The 23,444-nt window shown below is 36.4% G+C and overlaps 2 protein-coding genes across 3 annotated transcripts in view; one reads left to right on the plus strand and one right to left on the minus strand.

Annotated features, from left to right (window-relative positions):
• Positions 1-23,444, plus strand: part of CCDC146 (coiled-coil domain containing 146) — a 114,445-nt gene that overhangs the window by 44,527 nt on the left and 46,474 nt on the right. The window contains exon 1 of one of the 2 annotated variants that reach the window (XM_049642832.1): positions 19,533-19,779. The exons of the other annotated variant lie outside the window; for it this stretch is intronic. Coding sequence (XP_049498789.1) covers positions 19,741-19,779 — 39 coding nt within the window. The 5' untranslated portion in view covers positions 19,533-19,740. Of the gene's footprint in view, positions 1-19,532; positions 19,780-23,444 lie in introns of those variants that run through there. 2 annotated transcript variants of the gene reach the window in all.
• GSAP (gamma-secretase activating protein) overlaps positions 3,110-23,444 on the minus strand; it is a 158,891-nt gene continuing 138,556 nt past the window's right edge. The window contains exons 31-32 of the mRNA XM_049642842.1: positions 19,827-19,900; positions 3,110-4,184 (exon numbers count right to left, since the gene is read on the minus strand). Coding sequence (XP_049498799.1) covers positions 19,845-19,900 — 56 coding nt within the window. The 3' untranslated portion in view covers positions 3,110-4,184; positions 19,827-19,844. The remainder of the gene's footprint in view (positions 4,185-19,826; positions 19,901-23,444) is intronic.

Raw genomic sequence — 23,444 nt, forward strand, 5'->3', positions numbered from 1 at the left:
GTGTGTTTTCTGGAACGTGAATAACTAGATGTTGATGAATGTAATATGAAAATAGAGCCCCAGGACAAGCGGTTCTGAGAAATATCAGTCATACACTAAAGTGTATTATGGCTGGTCAAGAGAAAAGTGATGTATGCTGCATTTGTCAAATGTTAGTTAACAGTAGGAACCTTGCCCCCCACCCCAGGTCCATTCTTAGGAATGAATCTTCGACTAGAAACCAGTAGGAAATGGGAGTTCTAGATGAGAGGTATTAGTGTGATGGCAGGAGGGTGGTCAAGGCATTGCAGACATTATTTCCAAGCAGTGATAGAAGCCATGAAAGCTTATAACTGATCAGAAGTGGGGGGGAGAAGGAGAACTATGAAATACGACTCTGGTTGAAGTTAAGTAATGTGGCAATGACAACTGGAAGGGAGTAGTAGATTGGGGAGAGTGTAGAAGTATTACTTCTGTTTGGAATACATTGACAAGCCATTAATTAGAGACATCTACCAAACAGTTGGACACCTAGGTATGAAATCATCACAGAATAAATGTGGGTATCAGTTTGAAACCACAGATACCGAAAGGATGGTCAAAGAAACAGGACAGGAACCAGAAGAGTACAGTGTTGTGAAGACCAGGAGAGAGGCTTTCAAGAAGGCAGCTAGCTATCAGATAATCAAAAGCTTGAAAAACTTTTGTCCAATACTATGGAATTCCCACCATCTGACCTTGACCTTTTGCCTCCTCCCTTTTGCTGGAAAGTCTTCCTGGATTTTCTCATGCCCAGTCTGCCCCGACTCGAATGTCACCTCTCATTCTTCATGGCAGCATCAGAATCTTCCCTCCAACCCCACATCTGTCCTCAACCCAGAACTGATAGATGATGTCCATTTAGAGATTTGTTTTTCAAATCTAAACAAATTATTTAGCACTGACATATGGTGGGGTTTCTATTCAGACTTCTTTAGTGTTGTCTTATTCAAAGTATATTCAAGGGAGGATCTGCATTTACTGTATTTGGATCAGATTTCAAAAGTAAATTTCCATTTCCTATAATACGGTTTTTTTTAAGGGAACACTTTGATTCTATTTGTACCAAAGGAATATAATGACAATCATTATTTATAGCATTGAGATATTTTCACTGGTACTACATGTATTGACATATTTGTAGTTTCTTATGTTTAAATTCAAGAGCCTTTGATTATTCTTTAGGGAATACATGTTTTTATGATAAGAAATGTTTAAACATTCGCTTTTGAAAGTACTTGATTTGAAATGTCAACAGTAAGTAATGTTTATTTTAATATTCTTTTGGGGTCTTAGTCCTTGTTCGTTATAAATTTCACAGAACTTTAAAACAAAGCCCTGATTTCAGCAACCCATAGAGAGATCATGAATTGCCTGATTTTGGTTAAAACTAGAATAAGAGTTGATAGTTTCTTTGGTCTGTCTTGCAAGTACCTCACTAGCATAGATGCAGACTAGAAATCCCTCTAGTATGGACCTACCATGAAAGATCCATTATGTGAATTCTTAAGGGTTCTGGTTCAAAAGAAATATAGGGCATAAACATACAAGGGTCCACTCTTTATAAGACTACAGAATATATACAGTTATCTGATGTGCTAATGGCCCAGATCTTCAGTGGGGTATTCAGAGCTCCTTGGGCTAGAATTTTATGAAACTATAATATTCCATGGAAGTCTTGAGATATCCATCAGTTGTCATCTATCAACAGTATCTCCTTTTATCATATACCACCCACCAAGCCAGGGATCATAAAGGATTGAAGAGATCCATGGGGCATGACATCTAATTTTGCTGTCATCTAATTTCCAGACACTTAGGAAACTTCATATAACCAATGCTGGAGAAACAAAATGTATTTATTTTTATTTCAATATTGAAAATACATCTTGTTTCTTTTCATATTCCTGAAACAAAACAAACAATAAAAGCATGGTAAAGAAATCATGAAAATCAAATTATGTCTCCCTCCTCCCCCAGTTGTGGCTTTCTGTGCATCTTCTCTTTGTCTCCCATTATTTCTGGTAGTTACGTCCTACAAAGTCACTGTTCTCAGGGGACATACTAGGTTAGGTTTCTGTGAACCTCTGGTCATAGTACTTTTGTCAAGCCATCAATACGTAACCTTTTTTTAAACATGTTTCTGTTTAAAAACATCTTATTTCATATTGTTGATTCATTAACATGGAACTCATGACCAACAGAACTATAATTCGCACCTGAAGGAATCTTATCTAACACATGTATTTTCTCCATAAGACACATCACAACCGTCTTGTACTTAAGAACACTAGGCAGCACTTCAGCACTAAACTTGGGAGCACAAAAGTGTGAAAAAACATGACACTTAGGGATGGGTGCCTGGGTGGCTCACTTAAGCATCCAATGTCGGCTCAGGTCATGATCTCACCATCTGTGAGTTCGAGCCCCACATCGGGCTCTGTGCTGACAGCTCAGAGCCTGGAGCCTGCTTTGGATTCTGTGTGTGTGTGTGTGTGTGTGTGTGTGTGTGTGTGTGTGTGTGTGTCAAAAAATAAATAAACATTAACAAATTAAAAAATGAAAACAAGAAACAAAACAAAAGGTGACACTTAGACCACCGAAAGGATTCTGTTTACACCATGAGAGCTGAAGCAAGACAGCAGAGCTTCACCATTCTAGGGATGTCTGCAAATGATCCCCAAAAGCCACATGTATTATCTGGGGGTTACAAACAAATTTTAATGAGTAGGTGAATTTGCAAATACACTATCCACGAATAATGAGGACTGACTGTATACTGCTACAAAATCCAGAGCTTTAAATCCTTGGAAATGTCTGTACATTCATTCTAAGCTAAGAAGGTTAATTTGGTATTACCTGTTTCAGGTATTACCTTGCTTCCCTTGGGTTATTGTTTTTTGTCTTTATTTGGCATTTAAAAATAATATTTAAATTTTTATATAACATATTACATGTATAAACATACATCACATGTATGTGTTGTGTTATATATATATATCATGTTATTAGATAATGTATATAAATATAAGTTGAATCATAAAATTTAGTTTAAAGATTTATTTTATTTAGTTTTTAATGTTTTTATTTGTTTTTGAGAGAGAGAAACACCACAAACAGGGGAGGGGCAGAGAGAGACAGAGACACAGAATTCGAAGCAGGCTCCAGGTTCTGAGCCATCAGCACAGAGCCTGATGTGGGGCATGAACTCATGAGTTGCGAGATTGTGACCTGAGCTCAAGACAGATGCTTAACTGGCTAAGCCACCTAGGCGCCCCAAGGATTTAGTTTAATATTTTAGTTCATTCATCAGAATAGTGTGCATCTTAAATAATTAAATCATTATGGAAAAATGAAGATATTAAACTAATTCCACACCAACTGAATAATTTCATGCTGAATACATGTCTTTTAAATGTCTACCTTTACTCTGAGACTCATTTTTGAAAGAACTCAAGTTTATCTTATGAAATATATGACAACACATGAACTCTCTCAATAAAGGTTAACTTAAAGGTGTCTTGTATGGTGCTGGTAAGTAAAGAAAATTTATGAAATGGATTAAAGGTTGTATATAGTACATATTGAAACACTGACAGTTCATCCAAGTCCTTTGGAAATCTTTTTATGTATTTACAATATAGCATTCTAAGGTACAGCATTATGTTATTTAGTTTATTTCTTTTTCTGCTTCTAGTTTGATAATATCTGTGATTTGAGTCATTTCCTGTTCTTTTCAGTGAAAATCTTTCAGGGTAGAAGAAACTACTTCTAGATCATTATCAACAGATGTAAAATTGCTTGTCCCTTATTTTGTTTATTTTTAAGTATCCATTATTATTTATCACAGCTTTCCTTTGCTTGTGTATTTAATACAAAGTTGTTTTGACTATGTTTGTATGTACAAAAGATAGGCATGTGTTTTGACAACTGATACAAAGTTTAGCTGCAACAATTGCTTATACACAAAAAGATGACAAGACAGGCACAAAAGTTGTCAGTCACATATAAATTTAAACTAAATTTTCATTCGTTACTGTGATCATCTCAAAAATAGCATGTCATGATACAGTGAAAAGAACTTTAGGATGGTAGTTATGGAACTCGTGTTCTTAGGGAGGAAACTTCTGCTTTCTTGCCACTTAAGTAGGCTTTCATTTCCAAGTCTGTAATATGAGAAAGTCAAGTTAGAGATCACTAAGGCCCTTTTCAGCTGTAATAGTTTATGATTCTAAATGTTGTTCATTAGAAGCCATATAATAGGAAAACAAATCATTAAAATATAAACCTAAGTACAGAGCATCCTTTAATTAAATCACTAATTACAATGGAAAACTATGAAGATCTGTTTTGTTTTAGCTATTCATCCAATGAATACTTATTTTGCATTTATGGAACCATGCTCTCTACTGGGCCCTAGGGATAATAAGGGTGAAAAAACAGACACTTCCTTACTTGGTGGAGCTTTAACCTGAAGAATATGTTCCAAGCCAGAGCCAGCCTTGGACAGAGGCAATGTGTTTGGCCTTAGAACATACTTGCCTTTTCTGAATCCCCGCCCCCCCCCCCCAATCCCTCTCACTATGCCATAGCACTGGCCTCTCCTTTTGCTACTCCTGAGATGGCCATTTTTCAAGTCATTTTTTCCAAATTAGACCACAAAGGTTGTATAGTGTCTGTAAATAACCACTGCTACCTTGGATATATGCTGTCTAGGTAGAGAAAAGAGCTTCCTGTTTGTCCCCTTTATTAGGCTTATTTCTTTGCTTCTTAACCCATCTCCCTAACTACCACCACTCCAAAATCTTCTGTGTACCAAGCAGAAAAAGTGTTTAGAACAAAAGGGGTTTTAGAAAGAAAACCATACCCCATACAAATAGCACATGTAGCTTCCCTAGGTCTAAAACTTATTTAATGACTGTAGGGTTTATCAATTCAATAAATTATAAATTCTGCAGAATGCACAAAATAGATATAACCGTAGCACTGAAAATATAAAAGCACAAGAGATAAATATATTAAAACTTTCTGCTTTTTACATTTGCTCCTCTCCTATTTTTTCCCCTCCTTTTTATATCTTTGCTTCTGTAGTGTGAAGCAGTGGGGGTAAGAAGGGGGAAACAGCATATGGATTGGGGGATTTGACTTTTCTCCTTTCTAGGGCAGGCACCAGAAGAGGAGCCTGGCCTGACTTGGAGAATCTTGGCCAAGTTTAAGTTGCTCTTCCTCCCTGCTCCACAAATAGCTAACATCTGCTGCTTATTATGTGCTCATCTTCTATAATTTTCCCCTCTAATTCCCACCCAAACATAGAAGACAGAAATATAGTGTCATGGAATAAAGTGGAGCTCTGAGAGATGGAGGTGGTGGGATAAAGATGACAGAGACAAAGAAACACAGAAAAAAAGACTAGAGCGGGGGATGAAGAGAGAGAAATTGCATCATGGTGGGATCTTTTGTTTAATGTATCACAATATTTCGTTCAATGAAGATTATTAAATCCACATGTAAAGATAATTTTACAGGATTTTCCTTTCTGGAGTGGATACTGAGAGAACAAATAGGATACGGTTGGAATCAGAGCATTAGGGCCTCATGATTGAGCACCTCCTCCATCATTTTGACAGTGGCCCCGCGTGTCAGTAGTTGCTCCAGATTACATTGTTATGATGCCCATCCGCAAAGTTAAATAAACTTTTAAGACATACGAGTTCCAAACAGCTTAACCTAACAAACAGTGTGAGCTTTTAGTCAGCATATCCAACTTCCAAATGTTTAAAGGAGTTTTGTTGTGGAAGTGTTTGCTTTCATAACAACTTAATTCCTTGTAATTTCTTGAGTTTTTCCTATTTTGGAACACCTGTACTACAGCAAATAGCAAAATAACATTGTCAGGGGGAAGGTGCATATACTAAATATATATTCCAGCAATTGATACAGAATATTTAGAACAAATAGTGTTTAGTGTTTACTAGAGGAACTTTAATATTAAACTGCTGTTGCAAGCTTTTCACCGTGCCACAAAACCTCAGGAAATGACGTTTCATGTTATCAAGACCAACGCCTTCATTTTACAGATGAGTGAACAGGTCTAGGAAAAGCTAAATGATCTGTCCAAACCTGACCAAGGCTGCTCAGGTCTTCCAACTTCCCAAATAGCTATTCCAGCAAATTCTGGATTGATGTGTATAGTACTCTTAATTTGTCATTAGATTATAGAAAAATGCCACCAAAATATAGTTTACCCATATTAAAACTTTCCTAGTACAATGCTGCTGGGATTTTAGAAAGCAATACGGTTTCTTCAGGTCTTTCAAAAGAATTGGGAATTCCCATATGTGCTATTCACATGCCTTGCTGGGCATGAAAATGATTCAGACAATTTCTCCAACATATACACATCTGTATCCATAATTTTTTTCCCACTTGTCTTTCTGTCTATGCTTGTTTGTATTGTCTGGCTTTAGAGTATAAATTCTTAAGATAATTATTTTTTGAAAACATCTTGTGCCCCAAAGAGAATGCAAGTATCTTGCCATTTGCAATAACGTGGATGGAACTAGAGTGTATTATGCTGAGCGAAATAAGTCAGGCAGAGAAAGACAAATAGCATACGATTTCACTCATATGTAGAATTTAAGAAACAAAACAGATGAACATAGGGAAGGGAAGGAAACGTAAGATAAAAACAGAGAGGAAGGCAAACCATAAGAGACTCTTAAATACAGAGAACAAACCGAGGGTTGCTGGAAGGCTGGTGGGTGGGAGAATGGGCTAAATGGGTGATACACATTAAGGAGGGCACTTGTTGTGATAAGCACTAGGTGTTAAACGTAAGTGATGAATCACTAAATTCTACTCCTGAAACCATTATTACACTATATATTAACTAACTTGGATGTAAGTAAAATAAAAGAAAAAGAAAAAAAAAACAACCACAAAAAAACCATCTTGTGCCCGACCCTGCCCAGAGCTGCATTCTAGAAGGCATGTGACCAGTTTTTTTTAAATCCCTTTTCTGAAAACTTTTTTTCTGATTACAAATCAAATACTTGCTTATTGTAAAAAAGATTAGAAAATACAGAAATGCATATGAAAATTATAATCCTACTTCTTTATTACCATGGTAAAATAACCATAACACTAAATGCACCATTTGAACCATTTTTAAATGTACATTCGGTGGTATTAAGTACATTCACTGTTGTACAACCATCCACCTCCAGAGCTTTTTCATCACCCCATACTGAAATTCCGTACCCATTACACAGTAAATCCTCACTCCTCGCTGTCCCACTCCTGGTAATCACTGTCCTACTTTCTGTCTCCATGGACGTGACTGTTCGAGGTATCTCAAGTAAGTGGAGTCATACAATATTTGTACTTTTGTACCTGGCTTATTTCACTTAGGATAATGTCTACAAGGTCCGTTCATGTTGTAGCGTGTATCAGAAAGAATATCATTTCTTTTTAAGGCCGAATGAAATTCCATTGTACGTGTATATCACATTTTGTTTATCTACTGCTCTGTTGGTGGACGTTTGAGTTGTTTCCACCTTTTGGCTTTAATGAATCATGAGGCTACAAAAATGGGTGCACAGATATCTGTTCAATACTAGCCATCTGAATGAGTGTGAAGTGATATCTCACTGTGATTTTGATTTGTATTTCCTAGTGATTAGTGATGTTGAGCATCTTTTAATGTGCCTATTGCCATTTATATTCTTTGGAGAAATGAATTTTCAGGTCCTTTATTCATTTTTGAATTGGGTTGTTTGGGTTTTTTGTTGTTAAGTGTAATAATACTTTTGTTAACATTTTGGACTATTTCAAATAATTTTTCTGAATGTGTAATTTTATAAAAAAAATAGACCATCTTCTACATAGTTTTTAATCTTTTAAAATTTTGAAGCGTAATACACCTATGTTAAAGTGTCTAAAATATAAAGGTATAAGTTAAATCAAATACTCAACCACTACCCAGGTCAAAAAATAAAATGTTGCCAGCTCCCAGAAATTCCCTTTATAGCCTATCACTCTACCTGTAGTAGCTACTGTGACTTTTATAATCCTTTTTAATTGTTCATAGTTTTATCACTTAAGCATGAATCCCTAAACACCATACTTTTTATTTTACCTATATTTTAAATTTGATGTAAATAGAATCATGCAAAATGTATTTTTGTGTTTTACTTCTCTCACTCTGTTATATTTGTGAGAACTATCCATATTTTTGCATGTATTTTTCTATTGTATTTTTATGCCAATATTACTTATCCATTATGTTGCCTATGGAAATTGGGGGTGTTTCCAATTTTCATCAATTGCTAATAATGGTAGTTGAACGTTCTTGTATGTTTCTTGGGGTACTCGTGCATACACCTGAATGGGCACTTCCCAAGAAATAGAACTGCTTTGAGAAAGGGATTGTTAGACAATTTTTCATGTAATTATCAGTCATTTGGTCTTATATTTAGTGACATATTTTTATGATCACTAGTCATTTTGTGGTGGTTTTCTTTTTGACCTCTAAAACTTTTTTTATACATAAAGTTGTGTTATTAACCCTTTGTATATCAAGTGTTTGCACACTGTTTTCAAGTTTGACACTTGATTTTTAAGTGTGTATGTAGATATGTGGAAGTCTTTAGATGTTGTGTGCTTATATTAGTTGTTTCCCTTTGATTCCTTCACAACACTACAATCATATAAAATATCCATGTGTATTTTGTTCTTATTTTTATAGTTTCATTTTTTGTTTTGATTTTAAAACTTTAGAATATATTTTTAAGTAAAATATGAGATAGGGGCCTGGCTTTATTCTTTCCCCAAATATTTAATTTTGTTCTTTCAATACACTGTGTTGATGAATTCCATCTTTTCCTTGCACTGACTTGAACTTGTATATTAAGTTATGCATAAACAAGCTATTTTCTGGTTACAATGATAAAGCAGCACTCTATTCTGGTGCTACTGTCATACTGTTTAAATCTCATAGGTTTAGAATACATCTTCAGTCTGAAAGGGAGATTTCACACTTAACAGTCTTCCTTTTATAAAATTTATTGTTTCAACTGTACTTTATAATCATCTTTTATGCTCTAAAATTCTATTGATTTAATTCAGAGGTAAATGGCCTCTTTTAAAGTATTTTTGTCATCCTAGGACATTTGTTCAAATCTGCTTTTACATTTCCCTATTTATTAGTTTTCTATATATAGATTTTCACATTCTTAATGATTATTTCCAGATTTTTTATCTTTCCCATTGCTATTACAAATGGGATCGTTTCTTCAATATGTTTTCAAGCTTCTTATTAAGAAAGCTATATTTTGGGTGTGCTTAGTCAGTTGAGCATCCGACTTTGGCTCAGGTCACAAGCTCACAGTTCATGAGTTCGAGCCCAGTGTCGGGCTCTGTGCTGACAGCTCAGAGCCCGGCGCGGGGCTCAAACCCACAGACCACGAGATCATGACCTGAGCCGAAGTCGGCCGCTCAACCGACTGAGCCACCCAGGCGCCCCCCAAAAATTTTTTTTTTAATTTAAAAAAGAAAGCTATATATTTTTTAAATTTGTTTTATAAATGGTCACCTCATTTCACTATAACATTATTTTGTATTTTTCATGTAGGCATTTCTATCAGATGTAAATAATGATCATTTGTTTCTTCTTTCTCACATATACACACATCATTGTCTTGTCTAAATGCCTTGGCACGCATTCTGAATCATATTCAATGACCATGCTTTTATCAGGTACCCTTCCTTACCTTATTTCTGACTTTAATGGGAATGCCTCCAGTGTTCTATAATTAAATGTGATGCTGGCTATTTGTTTGAAATTTGCATTTTTAAAGATAATAAATTATCAATAGTTATTATTAGGCCTGTCAGTGTTGTGTCTGATTCTAGCCAACATGGCAGGAGGCAGAGCAGGAGAGTGAAAAGAGGAAGGACTCTGGAGTCACAGGAAATGTGAACCCTCGTTTCTCTCCTTAGAGCATAGCCTCTCTGCGACATACCTCTCTCATAGGATTATTAGAAGAATTAAATGAGAGAGCATATTCAAGTCCCCCAGTACATTTTTCTGGCATATATTATTATGCATATGTTAACTCTTAAACTGAAACCTCATCTAAGCACTATAGTTTAGATTGTTCACATTTTCCCATAAGTTTGTGTGTAAGACTAATATTCTATTCATGTCTGCAATAACCCATTTATAAATCCATGATAGTTTGCAATGCACTGATAATTACACCATCTGTTTTTCAATGCTCAGGATAAGGATACCCTCAGTGAAAACCTTTGATGTGATACTAATTATTGCTAACACTCTCTTGTCTTTTGTGGAATAAGGTGTTGTCTCTAATGAGAAATTCAGAACCATATTCAAAGTATCAAAATGTGGATTTTATTCCTTTATGCTTTCTTTTTAAACTAGTTGACATAGTCTATTCTAATTCTTTGGCATGTTCTTTTCATCACCTCTATGGCTGGCAAGTATTCGTTCTCTGAGGATAGATTTGGGTTTCAAGGAGAGTCAAAGGTCCTCTTAGCTCACTGTAGAGCTAAGTTTGGTGTTTAAGACAGGAAATCAAGCCAATTGATAGGGATTTTGTTTCAAAGCAAAGTTGTCTATTCTGATGATTAAGTATAATAATGATTATTATAATATATAATTATATATAGACACAACATAAAGTTCTTGGATTAAGTTGATAGCCTTTAAAGTATTTTAGGTCAACACTCACTTGGATATCTAAACTCTGGTACTTTTGGTTATCAAGAAATGTATAACCCTTTAATGAAAATTTTCAAACCTATACAAAAATAAAGAAAATCATATAATGAACCCGAATGCCCATAACCTAGCTTCAATTTATGGCCAATCTTGAGTCAGCCCCCACTCATTTCCTACACCACCCAATTCCAGATTATTGTGAAGCAAATCCCTAAATTATCCAAGAATTTTATTTATAAACATTTCCATATGTATCTCTAAAAGGCAAGAACTCCCTTAAACTGTAGCCACAATGCCATCATTATTCTCCCCCAACTAACAAAAATTCCTTAATATCATCAGATATCCAGTCAGTATTCATATTTCTCTAATTGTCCTATATGATTTTATGATTGCACAGTTATGCACCAACATAGTTAACGTTTGATCGATTTATTTTGTTTTCAATTTTTAGAATTGCTTTTCAATTTAATTTTATAGTTAAGGTACTGTTCTATACCATCTCTCCAAAACAAAGTATATTCAAAGAATTCTAACTTTTATCCCCAGGCCCTCCACCCTGATCCCTGTCTCTTCCTATAATATAATTCTATTTCAAGGTTTATCTTTCCTTTATATTTGCATATATCTGTTTTTATTCATAACATAGCTTCTGGAATTTAGGAAGATCTGTGCTTTTGTTATAATGTTATCTTTATATTCATATTATTATATCATACCCTTTTCCCTCTTTTTAAAAAAATGTTTTATTTATTTTTGAGAGAGTATGTGTGTGAGTGGAGGAGGGGTAGAGAGAGAGGGAGACAGAGGATCCAAAGTGGACTCTGCACTGAAACAGCAGCAAGCCCAATACAGGGCTCGAACTCAGGAATGGTGAGATCATGACCTGAGCCCAAGTCAGACGTTCAACCGACTGAGCCACCCAGGTGCCCCTCCCTCTTTCTTATAATTGATTTTGACTACTGTCTCTTGGTTTCCCACTATAAGTGATATCAAAATTAACTAGTATGTCTTCTTCCCCCCATCCCTCCTCACAGCATCAATTTGACACAGTACCCTTTCATGGATATCATCCACCTCTGCATGGTATTTCATATCTGCCAATCTATATTACCTTAAGTTCTCTAAATGTTTCACATTGTTTCCATGCCATCAGCAAGGCTATGCTACTCATTTCTGACTTTCCTTAATTCACAAAAATGACTGACAGAATAGGACTGTGGCCAAATCCCTGGAAAGCTTCTCACCAGCTGTGACCTTGGTCAAGTTTCTCAACCACCTCGAGTTTTGTTGCTGCTGTTGTTGTTAAAATAAAAGCTTTATTTTTTTAAATAAATTTTTAAAAATATATTTTTAAAAATTTGGATTATAATACTTATTTCATGAGGTAATTGTGAGGACTAAATGAGATAATATACATAAAACACATAACCTATAGCAATCTTTCAATAAATAAATAAATAAATAAATATTAAGCATTATTTTTTAAAAGTTTTTATCTAAATTTCAGTTAGTTACCATACATGTAAAATTGGTTTCAGGTGTACAAAAGAGTGATTCAACACTTCCATACAATACCCGGTTCTCATCACAAGTGCACTCTTTAATCCCCATCACTGGTGTACATTGGTGATATAGTGGTGAGCATAGCTGCCTTCCCATCACCTATTTAACCCATCCATCTCCACCCAGCGCTCTCTGGTAACCATCAGTTTGTTCTCTATAGTTAAGGGTCCGTTTCTTGGTTTGCCTCTTTTTTTCCCCCTTTGCTAGTTTGTTTTGTTTCTTAAATTCCACATATGAGTGAAATCACAGGGTATTTCTCTTTCTCTTCCTCTGTCTCATTCATTTCGGTTAGCGTACTACTCTTTAGCTCCATCCACATCATTGCAAATGGCAAGGTATCATTCTTTTTGATGGCTGAGTAATATTCCACACATGCATCTTTATCCATTCATCAGTCGATGGGCATTTGGGCTCTTTCCATAATTGGGCTATTGTTGATAATGCTGCTATGAACATTGGGATGCATGTACCCCTTTGAATTAGCACTTTTGTATCCTTTGGATAAATACCTAGTAGTTCAATTGCTGGATCACAGAGTAGTTCTATTTTGAACTTTTTGAGGAACATTCATACTGTTTTCCACAGTGGCTGCACCAGTTTGCATTCCCACCAACTGTGCATGAGGGTTCCTTCCTCTCTGCATCCTCACCAACACCTGTTGTTTCCTGTGTTGTTAATTTTCTCCATTCTGACAGATGTGAGGTGATATCCCATTGTAATTTTGATTTTCATTTCCCTGATGATGAGTGATGTTGAGCATCTTTTCATGTGCCTGTTAGCCATCTGTATGCCTTATTTTGAAAAATGTCTATTCATGTCTTTTACCCATTTTTTAACTGGATTATTTGATTTTTGGGGTGTTAAGTTTGGTAAATTCTTTATAGATTTTGGATATTGACCCTTTATCAGATATGTCATTTACAAATATCTTCTCCCATTCCATCAATTGCCTTTTAGTTTTGTTGATTTTTTTCCTTCACTGTGCAGAAACTTTTTATGAAGCCACAATAGTTTATTTTTGCTTTTGTTTCCCAAGCATTACTTTCAATAAGAGATAAAAGAAGAATGATTAATTTGTATTTTGTGTATTAATTCACTTGGTAAATATTTATTGAATCAATTCATTTCAGGAATTGCTCATTTATTTAGTAAATATTTATTGAAAGACTACTATTTGCTAAGCAGTCACATGTGTTATTTCTTTCACTTACTCAAGTATTTGTGAGTTCCACATGGGGCAGACCTTGGAGATACAGTGATGGGAGAAATGGACCTGGTCCCTACCTTAATGGAACTTCCAGTCTTCCATCCTACCACAAGTCATAAATTATGCTATTTCTGAATAAATTCTTTTTGTCCTTATAAATCCCCTCTTAGAATCCCTAGTGTGCTGGTGCCTGACTTGCCTGGAAATAATTTTCTCATTTGACTGCATTACTGGATGTTCACTTCCTATTTGGCCCAAACTTCCACTAAAATGATAACTATTGGAGTAAGTTGTTTGGAATTTATTATCTGCACTTCCCTTACAAATTATAATTTTTTTTATCAAGTCCTAAAGTACAGGACCAAAGGGATAATTAACTGCAACGATAATATTTGTAGATTTTTTAAAAAGTCCTCTGTTAATTAAAAAGTAAATAACAACAACAACAACAACAACAACAATAATAAAAGACTTTCCTGAATAAGAAAGCAAAATCTTGGGGGAAAAAAAAGAGGCTTTGTTCTCTTTACCCTTTCTGCTGCTTCTTGACTTTCCACAGGGATAGCAGTCATTTTGTGACTATGAAGACAAGGAGGCAGGCACAGAGAAGCCTGGTTCCTCGATGAAGGTAACCTCAGCTAGCCTGAGGTAGCTGTACCAATCCTGGGTCTTATTATGAAATCAATGAATGACTGAAATAAAAAATACAAGTCCTTTATGTTAACTGAATGTTTCCTGATTTTTGGCCCCAACAAAATTTGCTGACTGATACATTTTTTCACAGTGTCTTCATAATCTTTTTAGCTTATTTTTGTCCCATGGTGTTTTATTGAAATGAAAACACATTTCAACATCCAAATAAAATATTTCATTTTAAATGAATTTTAAGTATCTCAATTAGTTAAAAAATTGTCAGATTCAAGTTTATTTGATAAAATTATCAGGAGTTGAAATGGAAAAACAGCAAAAAAAAAATCTCAAATTTTAAAGTGTTAAGTACTAAATCTCAGATAATGCAGTCAGACACCCTTGTGCTCTGGTAGTTACACAGATAGGCAAAAGAGACAGATACAACCCTAAGGAATATGACATTCCAAAAAGTTTGTGCAAGAGTTTTATAAATAGAGCCATTCTCTTAATCAATTGACTATTTTCTACCTTGAGATATAGATAGGTAGATAGATAGATAGATCTCATATAAATATATAACATAAAATATGTACAGAGTCCCAATCTCAAATGCCTATAAGGTCCATAAAAGTAACATAAATGATTGAAACAGCCTAGGTATTAGTACATGGGCCATGCATTGCATGGGTGGGGCAAACTGTTCTTTTTTAAAAAGGGCAGCCTCTTTTAGTATCTCTGAAAGTCAGCCTCTGCTAAACGCCAATTGACTGTTGCAATATTGGAATATGAATCCAGTGTCATCAAATCTAGTAATTTTTTGAGAAGCTGAAAATTCCATTTTTATATAAAATCTACCAATTTTTAAATGTTGCCAACTAATTCTCTAATTTTATTTTTAAATTGTGCATACTAAAAACATCTGCAGAGTGTATTTATACTATTGGCTACTAGTTTGCTCTTGTGAAATATGCTGTTATGATATGGATTCAGGTCTATCTGATATATATTTAAAGAGTAGGTAGTGTCTTACCTTCTTTTCCTGATATAGAAATCTGTAGAAATGAAAAAAAAATCTGTAGAAATGGTTGCATATCCTTAAACTGTTACAAGCTATCAGAAATAATTGGAAATGTGGCATTTCCATGAAATGAGGCTATTTGTGTTTGCCAGAAGGCACATTAAAATATTTTGTAATAGTTGACTTAGTGAACTGGAAACAGCTGTGTTTGGCAAAATGTTTGTTACAATCTATTTTTCAACTTTTTTGTTTTTCATTTATTTTTACTTTTCTTTGCTTGGTATCAAAATTGGTATCAAGTGAAGAAAGTTAAAGTTATACTTGGTGGTATTATATGGTTTTCTTTCCTTTGTCCAAAACAAAGACAAGCTAACAAACTATCTCCGAATATCATAAAAACCAGATTTCTTGGAAAACTATGTTAATTTCTGAATATTCCACCCTTTTCTGAGGAAATTCCAGGATAATTTGTTATATAATTGCCATGGGTAATAGCTATCCATCTGTTACCATTCAATTACAGTATTTCAGAAAATTTCTAAGGTGACTAAGTGGTTCACATTAGTACATAAACTAAGAAGATTCTTAGGATCTAACCTTATGTTTAAATGTAACACTTTATGATATCTATTTAGTTATTAAAAAATTCTATTATCTTGCCCTTTAAAGAGTTTTTGTTAGGATTCAAATATTCATGTATTAGATTTTCTGCTTTGTTTATGCATTTGAATCTCTCTGGTACTTAAATTTGGCCCACTAATCTACTGAAGTTATTAATATCAACTATGGGCAGAGTAATCCATCCTCAGTGATAGAGCATGTTGAATTTAAGACTTGTCCTAGGTGGCAAGCTGTCAGGAGAAAATGTGTGACAAATGTTCTCTTCAAAGGTGCTCACTATTCCATTCCAACCTGTACACATGAAGGGTATGCCACATACAGTCAACCAATCCATAAATCTCCCACAGTCAATATCAGGTTTATGTCATCTTACCTTTACACACATGTGCACACATGCACAGACGCACGCACACACACACACACACACACACACACACAAACACCCTTCGGGCTGCTGGTATTCCTTCTAGACTTACTTCTTTATATTCTTGTGGTGATGCCCTTGATGATCATTTTAGCCCAATTCACACATGTATGTGGAGAGGGGAAGTTATATACTGAAATTTCCTTTTGTGGTATGTTCAACCCTTCAGGTCACACCCCCACTCTGCTAGATACTGACAGGTTCTTCAGACATGTACTATACAAGGTTCTTGGGGCACTAGAATGATCCCTGCCTTCAGAGAGCTTTTCATCTGGTGGACAGACATATGAGCAAGACTTCAACGCTGGCAAGATATGTACTCTAATTGAGGAATGTGTGAGATATAATGGCCTCACTTATTAAATATTTTTGTGCACTTCAGTGTCAGTTTATTCTAGATGCTCAGGATACATCAAGTAAACAAGGGGGTCAAAGATATTCTGCCCTAACTTAAACATTTGTACAACACATAAAAAGGCTGACACCAGAGTATCGAGGATTGGCCCCTATTTTCATGGTTAATAATTTTAGTGGACAAAATTGAATTGCTTCTGCACACTAGAAACAAACAATTTAAAATTATATTGCAAAACAATTCCATTTACAATAGAACCAAAAAGAATAAAATACTTGGGGTAAATTTAATAAACATTAAATGGTTTGTCTAAATATCCTGCTATGATTTAAAGCCCCCTACCAGTGAATCAACAAGAGCAGAACTCACCTACGAGAGACTCATTTGAGACCTAAAGACACCTGCAGACTGAAAGCAAGGGGATGGAGAAATATTTATAATGCAAATGGATGTCCAAAGAGAGCAGGACCAGCAACACTTATATCAGATGAACTAGACTTTTTTGTTCTTGTATTGTTTTTATCCTGTTTTGGTATCAGGGTAATACTGGCCTCATTGAATGATTTTTTAATGTGTTCCCTCTTTTCCATTATTTGTAAGAATTTGATTATCATTATTTTTTTTAATGTTTGATAGAAGTCACCAATAAAACCATGTGGTCTTGGGCTTTTATGTGCTGGAAGATTTTTGATTCCTAATTGAACTTTCACTCTTGTTACTGGTCTAAGAAGCTTTCCTACTTGTTGGATTCAAGACCTATGATTCAATCTTGGTAACCTGTGTGTTTTTGGAATTATCTGGGTTTTTTTTTTCTAAGTTATTTGATTTCTTAGTATATAATTGTTTACAGTGATCTATTATCACACTATGTATTTCTGTGGTATCTGTTTTTTCTTCCATTTCTCACTTTGGCTTTTGAGTCTTCTTTCTTTCCTGGTTTATGTAGTTAAAGCATTGGCAATTTTGTTTATTTTTTTGGAAAAACTGGTCATTGCTTTCAATGTTACGTTATTATTTATTCTGGTCTCTATTTCATTTATTTCTGATAGGTCTTTGTTATTTCCTTCCTCTACTAAATTTTAGCGAAGTTTTTTCTTTTTTTAGTTCCTGGTGGTATAATATTAAGTTGTTTATTTGAACTTTTTTTCTTAATACAAGCATTTATAGCATAAATTTCACTCTAACACTATGCTTTTGCTGCATCCCATAGATTTTGGAATATTGTGTTTTTCTTTTGTTTTGAGACATATTTTGATTTGCTCTTTGATTTCTTATTTGGCCCATTGCTGGTGTAGTAGTGTGTTGTTTAATATTTACATTGTAGATTTTCCAGCTTTGTTTTATTGCTAATCTTTAGTTTTGTACCATTGTGGTTGGAAAATATACCTGGTATGATTTCAGTTTTCTCAAATTTGTAATACTTGTTATATTTCTTTTTATGTGATTTAACCAGGGGATTCTTCTGTGCATACTTGAGGAGAATGTGTATTCTGTTTTTCTTGGATGAAATGTTTTATATGTATCTTTTAGCACCATGTGTTCTGAAGTATGCTTCAAGTAAAAAATGTTCTTGTTGGGAAAAAAAAAAAAAAGGAAAAAAACAAGAGTGGAACTCAAACAACCCCATATTCTGCTCCCAAGTTTCCATCTTATGGTATCAATGGGGAAATTCAAGCTGCAACTTTGGGTTTTTGTTCTTTTTTAAAGAACACTTCTGCAATCAACAGTGAAAGGCTTTATTGTCCATCACAATCTGCCCGCTAGAAGGGGAAGTGGAGGGTGCTGCTGGTGCCGGTGGCTTCCTGGATGCGTCTACACTAAATAAATTGTTACTTATGAATACTGGCAAGAGCACTGTGGGGCAGAAGTATCTTCAAAACAGGAAGGCGGGCACCAGAAGTCCCAAGTTTCTTTGTTGTGGGGAGAGGTTATGTCCCTTACCTGTAACCTTACGGTCCAGAGCTGGGGATCCCTGGCCTGCAGCCAGCTGATGGGGTGGTGCTGTCAGCAGACCAGAGAAGGTCTGAAAGGTGGGTGACCACACCTACCCAGCAGCAGAGAGAGCAGCCAGGCCTGGGATCCAACCCATATTCGCAATGACAGACCCTTACAGCAGGGTCTGAGCAGCGGCTCTGGTCTGTGAACTACACAGTGAGATGAACAATTGACCAGCTGTGGACATGACCTTCATACATTCACAAATTTTGTGTGAGAAATACCCTGGCCTTTGAGGGCCCCAGCTTTGTTTCGGGATTCTCACTACCTAAACCAACTCAAGATCTATAAAGGTGCACTAGAGGTGGGACCTCTGGATGTGAAAGACTGAAAGCTGATTGGTCAGAATCGGCCAGCAACACAATCCTTTCTGGGGTTCATGCCACCCCTGCCCCCAATGCCTACTCCTCTGGTTCCTATTTTGTGATGTTCATCATTCACTGGTTTTAACCTGGCTCTTTTTCTTGACTCCAGTTATGTTCTGCCTCTCATGTCTCTGGCCCAGTTAGGTTCTTTGCTCTCAATCATTAGTTCACCCTTTGAAGCTCTTGAAGAGGCATCTGGGTTTTAATCTGGCTCATTTCCTGCCTCCCAGGCTCACAGCCACTCCAACCTGCTATCATTTCTCCTCATGATCTTTGGAAGAGAAGCGGAAAATTTTTAAACAAGGGAAAACTGTAATCGTAGTTTCAGGGGGACAAATGTGAGTGTTTTAAAGGAATGCCACCCTTTAGCATGTATGTGTTTAGGCCTGCTTTTTATTTATTTGGCTGCACATGTTATCTTAAAACTATTATAACTTAACTTTGAAGTCTTACATATAGCTAAGCAGTTGCAGTACTCATCCACAGTGTCCACTGCACTTAATGCCTTAACTCTTGGGAGGCCCTGTTTGCCACTTGTAGCCTCCCCCTCGCATTCCTATGATGGGCCACCAGAGGAGGAACAAGACAGCTGTGGGAGAACAGTCCCTGGCCTCTTTGCTCATCCTGTGCGCCCTGCCAGCCACGCAGAAGGGAGGAGAGAAGCTGTGGGTGAGGCAGCTGGTTTTGTACAGCACATTCTCTGCTCTTTCGAGTCTATGTTCAGGCCAAGTTACCTTGCTCTGTTCCTCTTTTATGCCCACCTTCTCTAATGGGGAGGTTGGAATGGAAGGAAGCGAATGAACAAGAGTTCTTCCAACTGCATCATTTGTTTTAAGGTAAGGTGAAATCAACAACAGTTTAGTGAACACTATCGAGGACTTACAAGATACCAAGCCATGTGCTAGGGCTCGAAGATGAATAAAGGGGTAGGGATTCCATCATCAAAGAGTACACAGCCTGGTGGGAAGAAACATGTTTAATCATTATTTCGTTAATAGTGTATAATGAGTACAATAGCAAATGCATCTAAAAAGACAGAAAAAGAATTCTGCCTGGCAGTGTCTCTGGTGGTGACCACTGAGATGTTTCAAAGGTAGAGTAAGAGCTCTCCAAGTGGACAAGAGAGAGAAGAAACTGAAGATAAGGGAATATAACATGCAAGGCGTGGTATGGTTGGGAACTGTATTCTTTTTCTACTGCTCTCTTAACCACAAACGCAGTGGCCTAAACAACACACATTTATTATCTTCTAATTCTGTAGGTCGAAGTCCAACACAGACCTCAGTGGACTAAAATCAAAGTTTAGGTGGGACCACATTCTTTTTGGGAGTCTCTCCTAGAATTTCTGGTTCTTTTCCTTTTCTAGTTTCTTGAGGCTACACAGAGTCCTTGTCCTATGACCCCCTTCCTCTGGCAGGTCAAGTCCTTCTCACACTTCCAAACTTTCCTCCTCATTCCATTTCATCTCCCTAAACCAGCCAGGAAAGTTCCTCTGGTTTTAAGGACTTTTAAGGACTCCTGTGAGTAGCTGCGGCCTGGCCAGATAATCCATAATAACCTCCGTATCTCAGGGTCCACACTCTTAATCACATCTGCAAGATCCCTTTTGCCCTGTAAGGTAAAATATCTCTAGAGATGTCCCAGTGATCAGGATGTGCACATCTTTGGGGGCGAAGGGGAAAGACATCATTCTGCCATTCACAGGAGATAACCCAGAACTGAAATGGTCACAGGAGATTTAGAAAGGGAGGAGATAGGTTTGGAGAGGGTGGCAACTGCCAGATAATGAAAGCCCTTGAACAGCATGTTAATGGACCTAGAGTTAATCCTGAAGGTGATGGGATCCTTTGAAGGGTTTAAAGCAAGGTGAAAACTGTGTTTTTAAATTGTGTTTTGCTGGCAGCATGGAGGACATATTCAAGGGAGAAAAGACTTGAAGTCAGAGGAAGTGGTTATCTATTGCCACATGCTCAGCAAAGAGTTACAGATTCTGTTTATTCTATAAAACTGACAATATCTGGTTCAACAAAATCTATAGATAAAATGCCACATGATAATACATTTCTCTCTAAAAAAAAAAATGGTCACAATACCTGAATGTCGATATTGTGTTAAGGAAACAATTTCATGTATTCCAGGTGTTAGACAAAGAAGACATTTATTATTCTTTCACCATAACTCCCATAGTCTTAACAAGGCCCTTGAACAAATCAAGTTCTAACTAGACCAGTAACAGCCTGTAGACTCCCCTGTTTGGGGACCATCAGCATATAGGCGGTAGTTCACACTATGGGAATAAATAAGAGGCCCTGGGGAAAGTAAGTAATTTAAAAAGAGGAAAAGGATAAGGACCAAATCCCGGAGGACACCAACTTTGAAAGGGAGGACTGGAGAAGAAAACAGAAGAGTAAGAGAGAGAACCATGAGATGATATAGTACAGTAACTGGAAGAGGAGAGAGTTCCAGGAATGATAGGTCAATAGTAATAAATGGCATAAAATCATCAAGTAATCTAAGGACAGAGGAATATCATTTGAATATAATAATTAAGAGGTCATTGGGGCTCCATTTCCAACTAAGATGGAGTAACAGGAACCAGATATACCCTCCTACCTTAAACAACTAAGATCAAATCAAATTAGATGAAATGATGGTTTTCAGACTTTGGACAACAAATAGCACAGGACAGTAATCTCTGAGGGGAGGGGGTAGGTAAATAAATTAAGAACTATCATCGCCCCATCTCACTACTCAGTGTTTCCAAGTAATGATAGCTTAGGGAGGGGGACCCCAAGCAGAACTAAGTGATCTTGCTGATTTGTGGAGACAGAGTTTGGGATTCATGGAGGCCAAGTTGGCTAAAATACATAGGTGAGGAGAGGGCAGAGTTTCACAGAGAGGAAGCTCCAGAGAACTGCAGAGGAATATTGGTCAGTGCGTGCTTGTAAGGATACTGCTGAGGCTGGAGAAAGAACTCCCAGAGAAGAGGTGTTGAACCATACCTGGAACTCACATAGAGCCAAATCAGGACAGAAAGACCTCCTGACATATGGGCACTGATTCGGTAGTGGGGCCAAATTAGCCTTAAACAAAAGATCATTCTGAACTTCCTTAACAAAGATTACAAGTAAGCCTTGAAAGGATCAAACTGTTTCCAAGTAACTCACCTGTGACTCACAATGCCCAAAAATATTTAAAGGAATATAAAAAAAATCCATTTCCCAAAAGCGTAAAATTCACAATGTCCAGCATGCAAAGAAGCAGGAAAATATGACCTATAATGACAGGAAAAATCAAACAATGGAGTAGACACGGAAATAGAATTAATTGACAAGGCCATCAGAACAGATATTATACATATTTTAATACTGGGGAAAAGGTGGAAGGAAGCATAAACATAATGCGAGAAGAGAAAGTTATAAAAAGACTTGAATTAAACTTCTAAAGATGAAACACATAGTATCGGAGATGAAAAATTCACTGGATGGGATTAATAGCAGATTGGACACTAAAGAAAAAAAGATTGGTAGGTTTCGGTAACAATCGACACTATTCAAAATGAAACAAAGAAAAAGGAGTATAAGATAAAAAAGAGAACATCAGTGATCTGTGGACATCAAGTGGCCAAATATATGAATATTTAATCACAGAAGGAAGGAGAGGGGGACAGAAAAAATATTTGAAAAACCAACATCTAAAATTTTTCTAAATTTCATGAAAACTATAAGCTCACAGATCCAAAATTGTGAACAAATCTCAGGCCAAACAAAACCACATCAAGATATATCATAAACAAATTACTGGAAAACAGTGGTTAAGAGAAAAATATCAAAATCTGCCAGAGAAATTAGTCATCCATCCATTTATTAGTTTGGTTAAGTGCTGGCAAGCCGGTGACTACAACTCCCTGAGTGCCCGGAAGGTAAGGGGGTGGAGACACAGAACAGAGACTCCTCTCCTGAAGAAAGCTGAAGTGAGAGTGAAAGAGAGAGAGAAAGGAGCACAGCATCCAGCGTAGATTTTGTGTTGTTAGGGGTTTTGTGTGTGTGTGTGTGTGTGTGTGTGTGTGTTTTGTGGTTTTTTGGGTTTTTTTTTAGAGACAGAGAGAGCGGGGAGAGAGGCAGATGGGGAGAGGGAAGGGGAGAGAGAGAGACAAAGAGAGAATCTTAAGCAGGTTCCATGCTCGGTCCAGAGCCCTATGTGAAGCCCGATCCCAGAACCCTGGGATTCATGATCTGAGCCGAAATCAAGAGTCTGAGGCTCAACTGACTGAACTACCCTGGCACCCCTGTGTTGTTTGTTTTTTAAATGAGAAAGACATTCATAGGTTGAGGATAATGTCAATAATGATAATAATAAAATTACTGCCATTGATTAAGCCCTTGGTCCTAGATACTACACCAAATACCTCATATGTAATTATTAATGTAGTTCTTACTATGGACTTATGAAATGGGGACTACTTCTGTCTTCTTGTCTTTTACAAACTATAAAAACTGAA

Source organism: Panthera uncia, chromosome A2 (genome assembly GCF_023721935.1).
Source record: "Panthera uncia isolate 11264 chromosome A2, Puncia_PCG_1.0, whole genome shotgun sequence".
Classification (NCBI taxonomy): domain Eukaryota; kingdom Metazoa; phylum Chordata; class Mammalia; order Carnivora; family Felidae; genus Panthera; species Panthera uncia.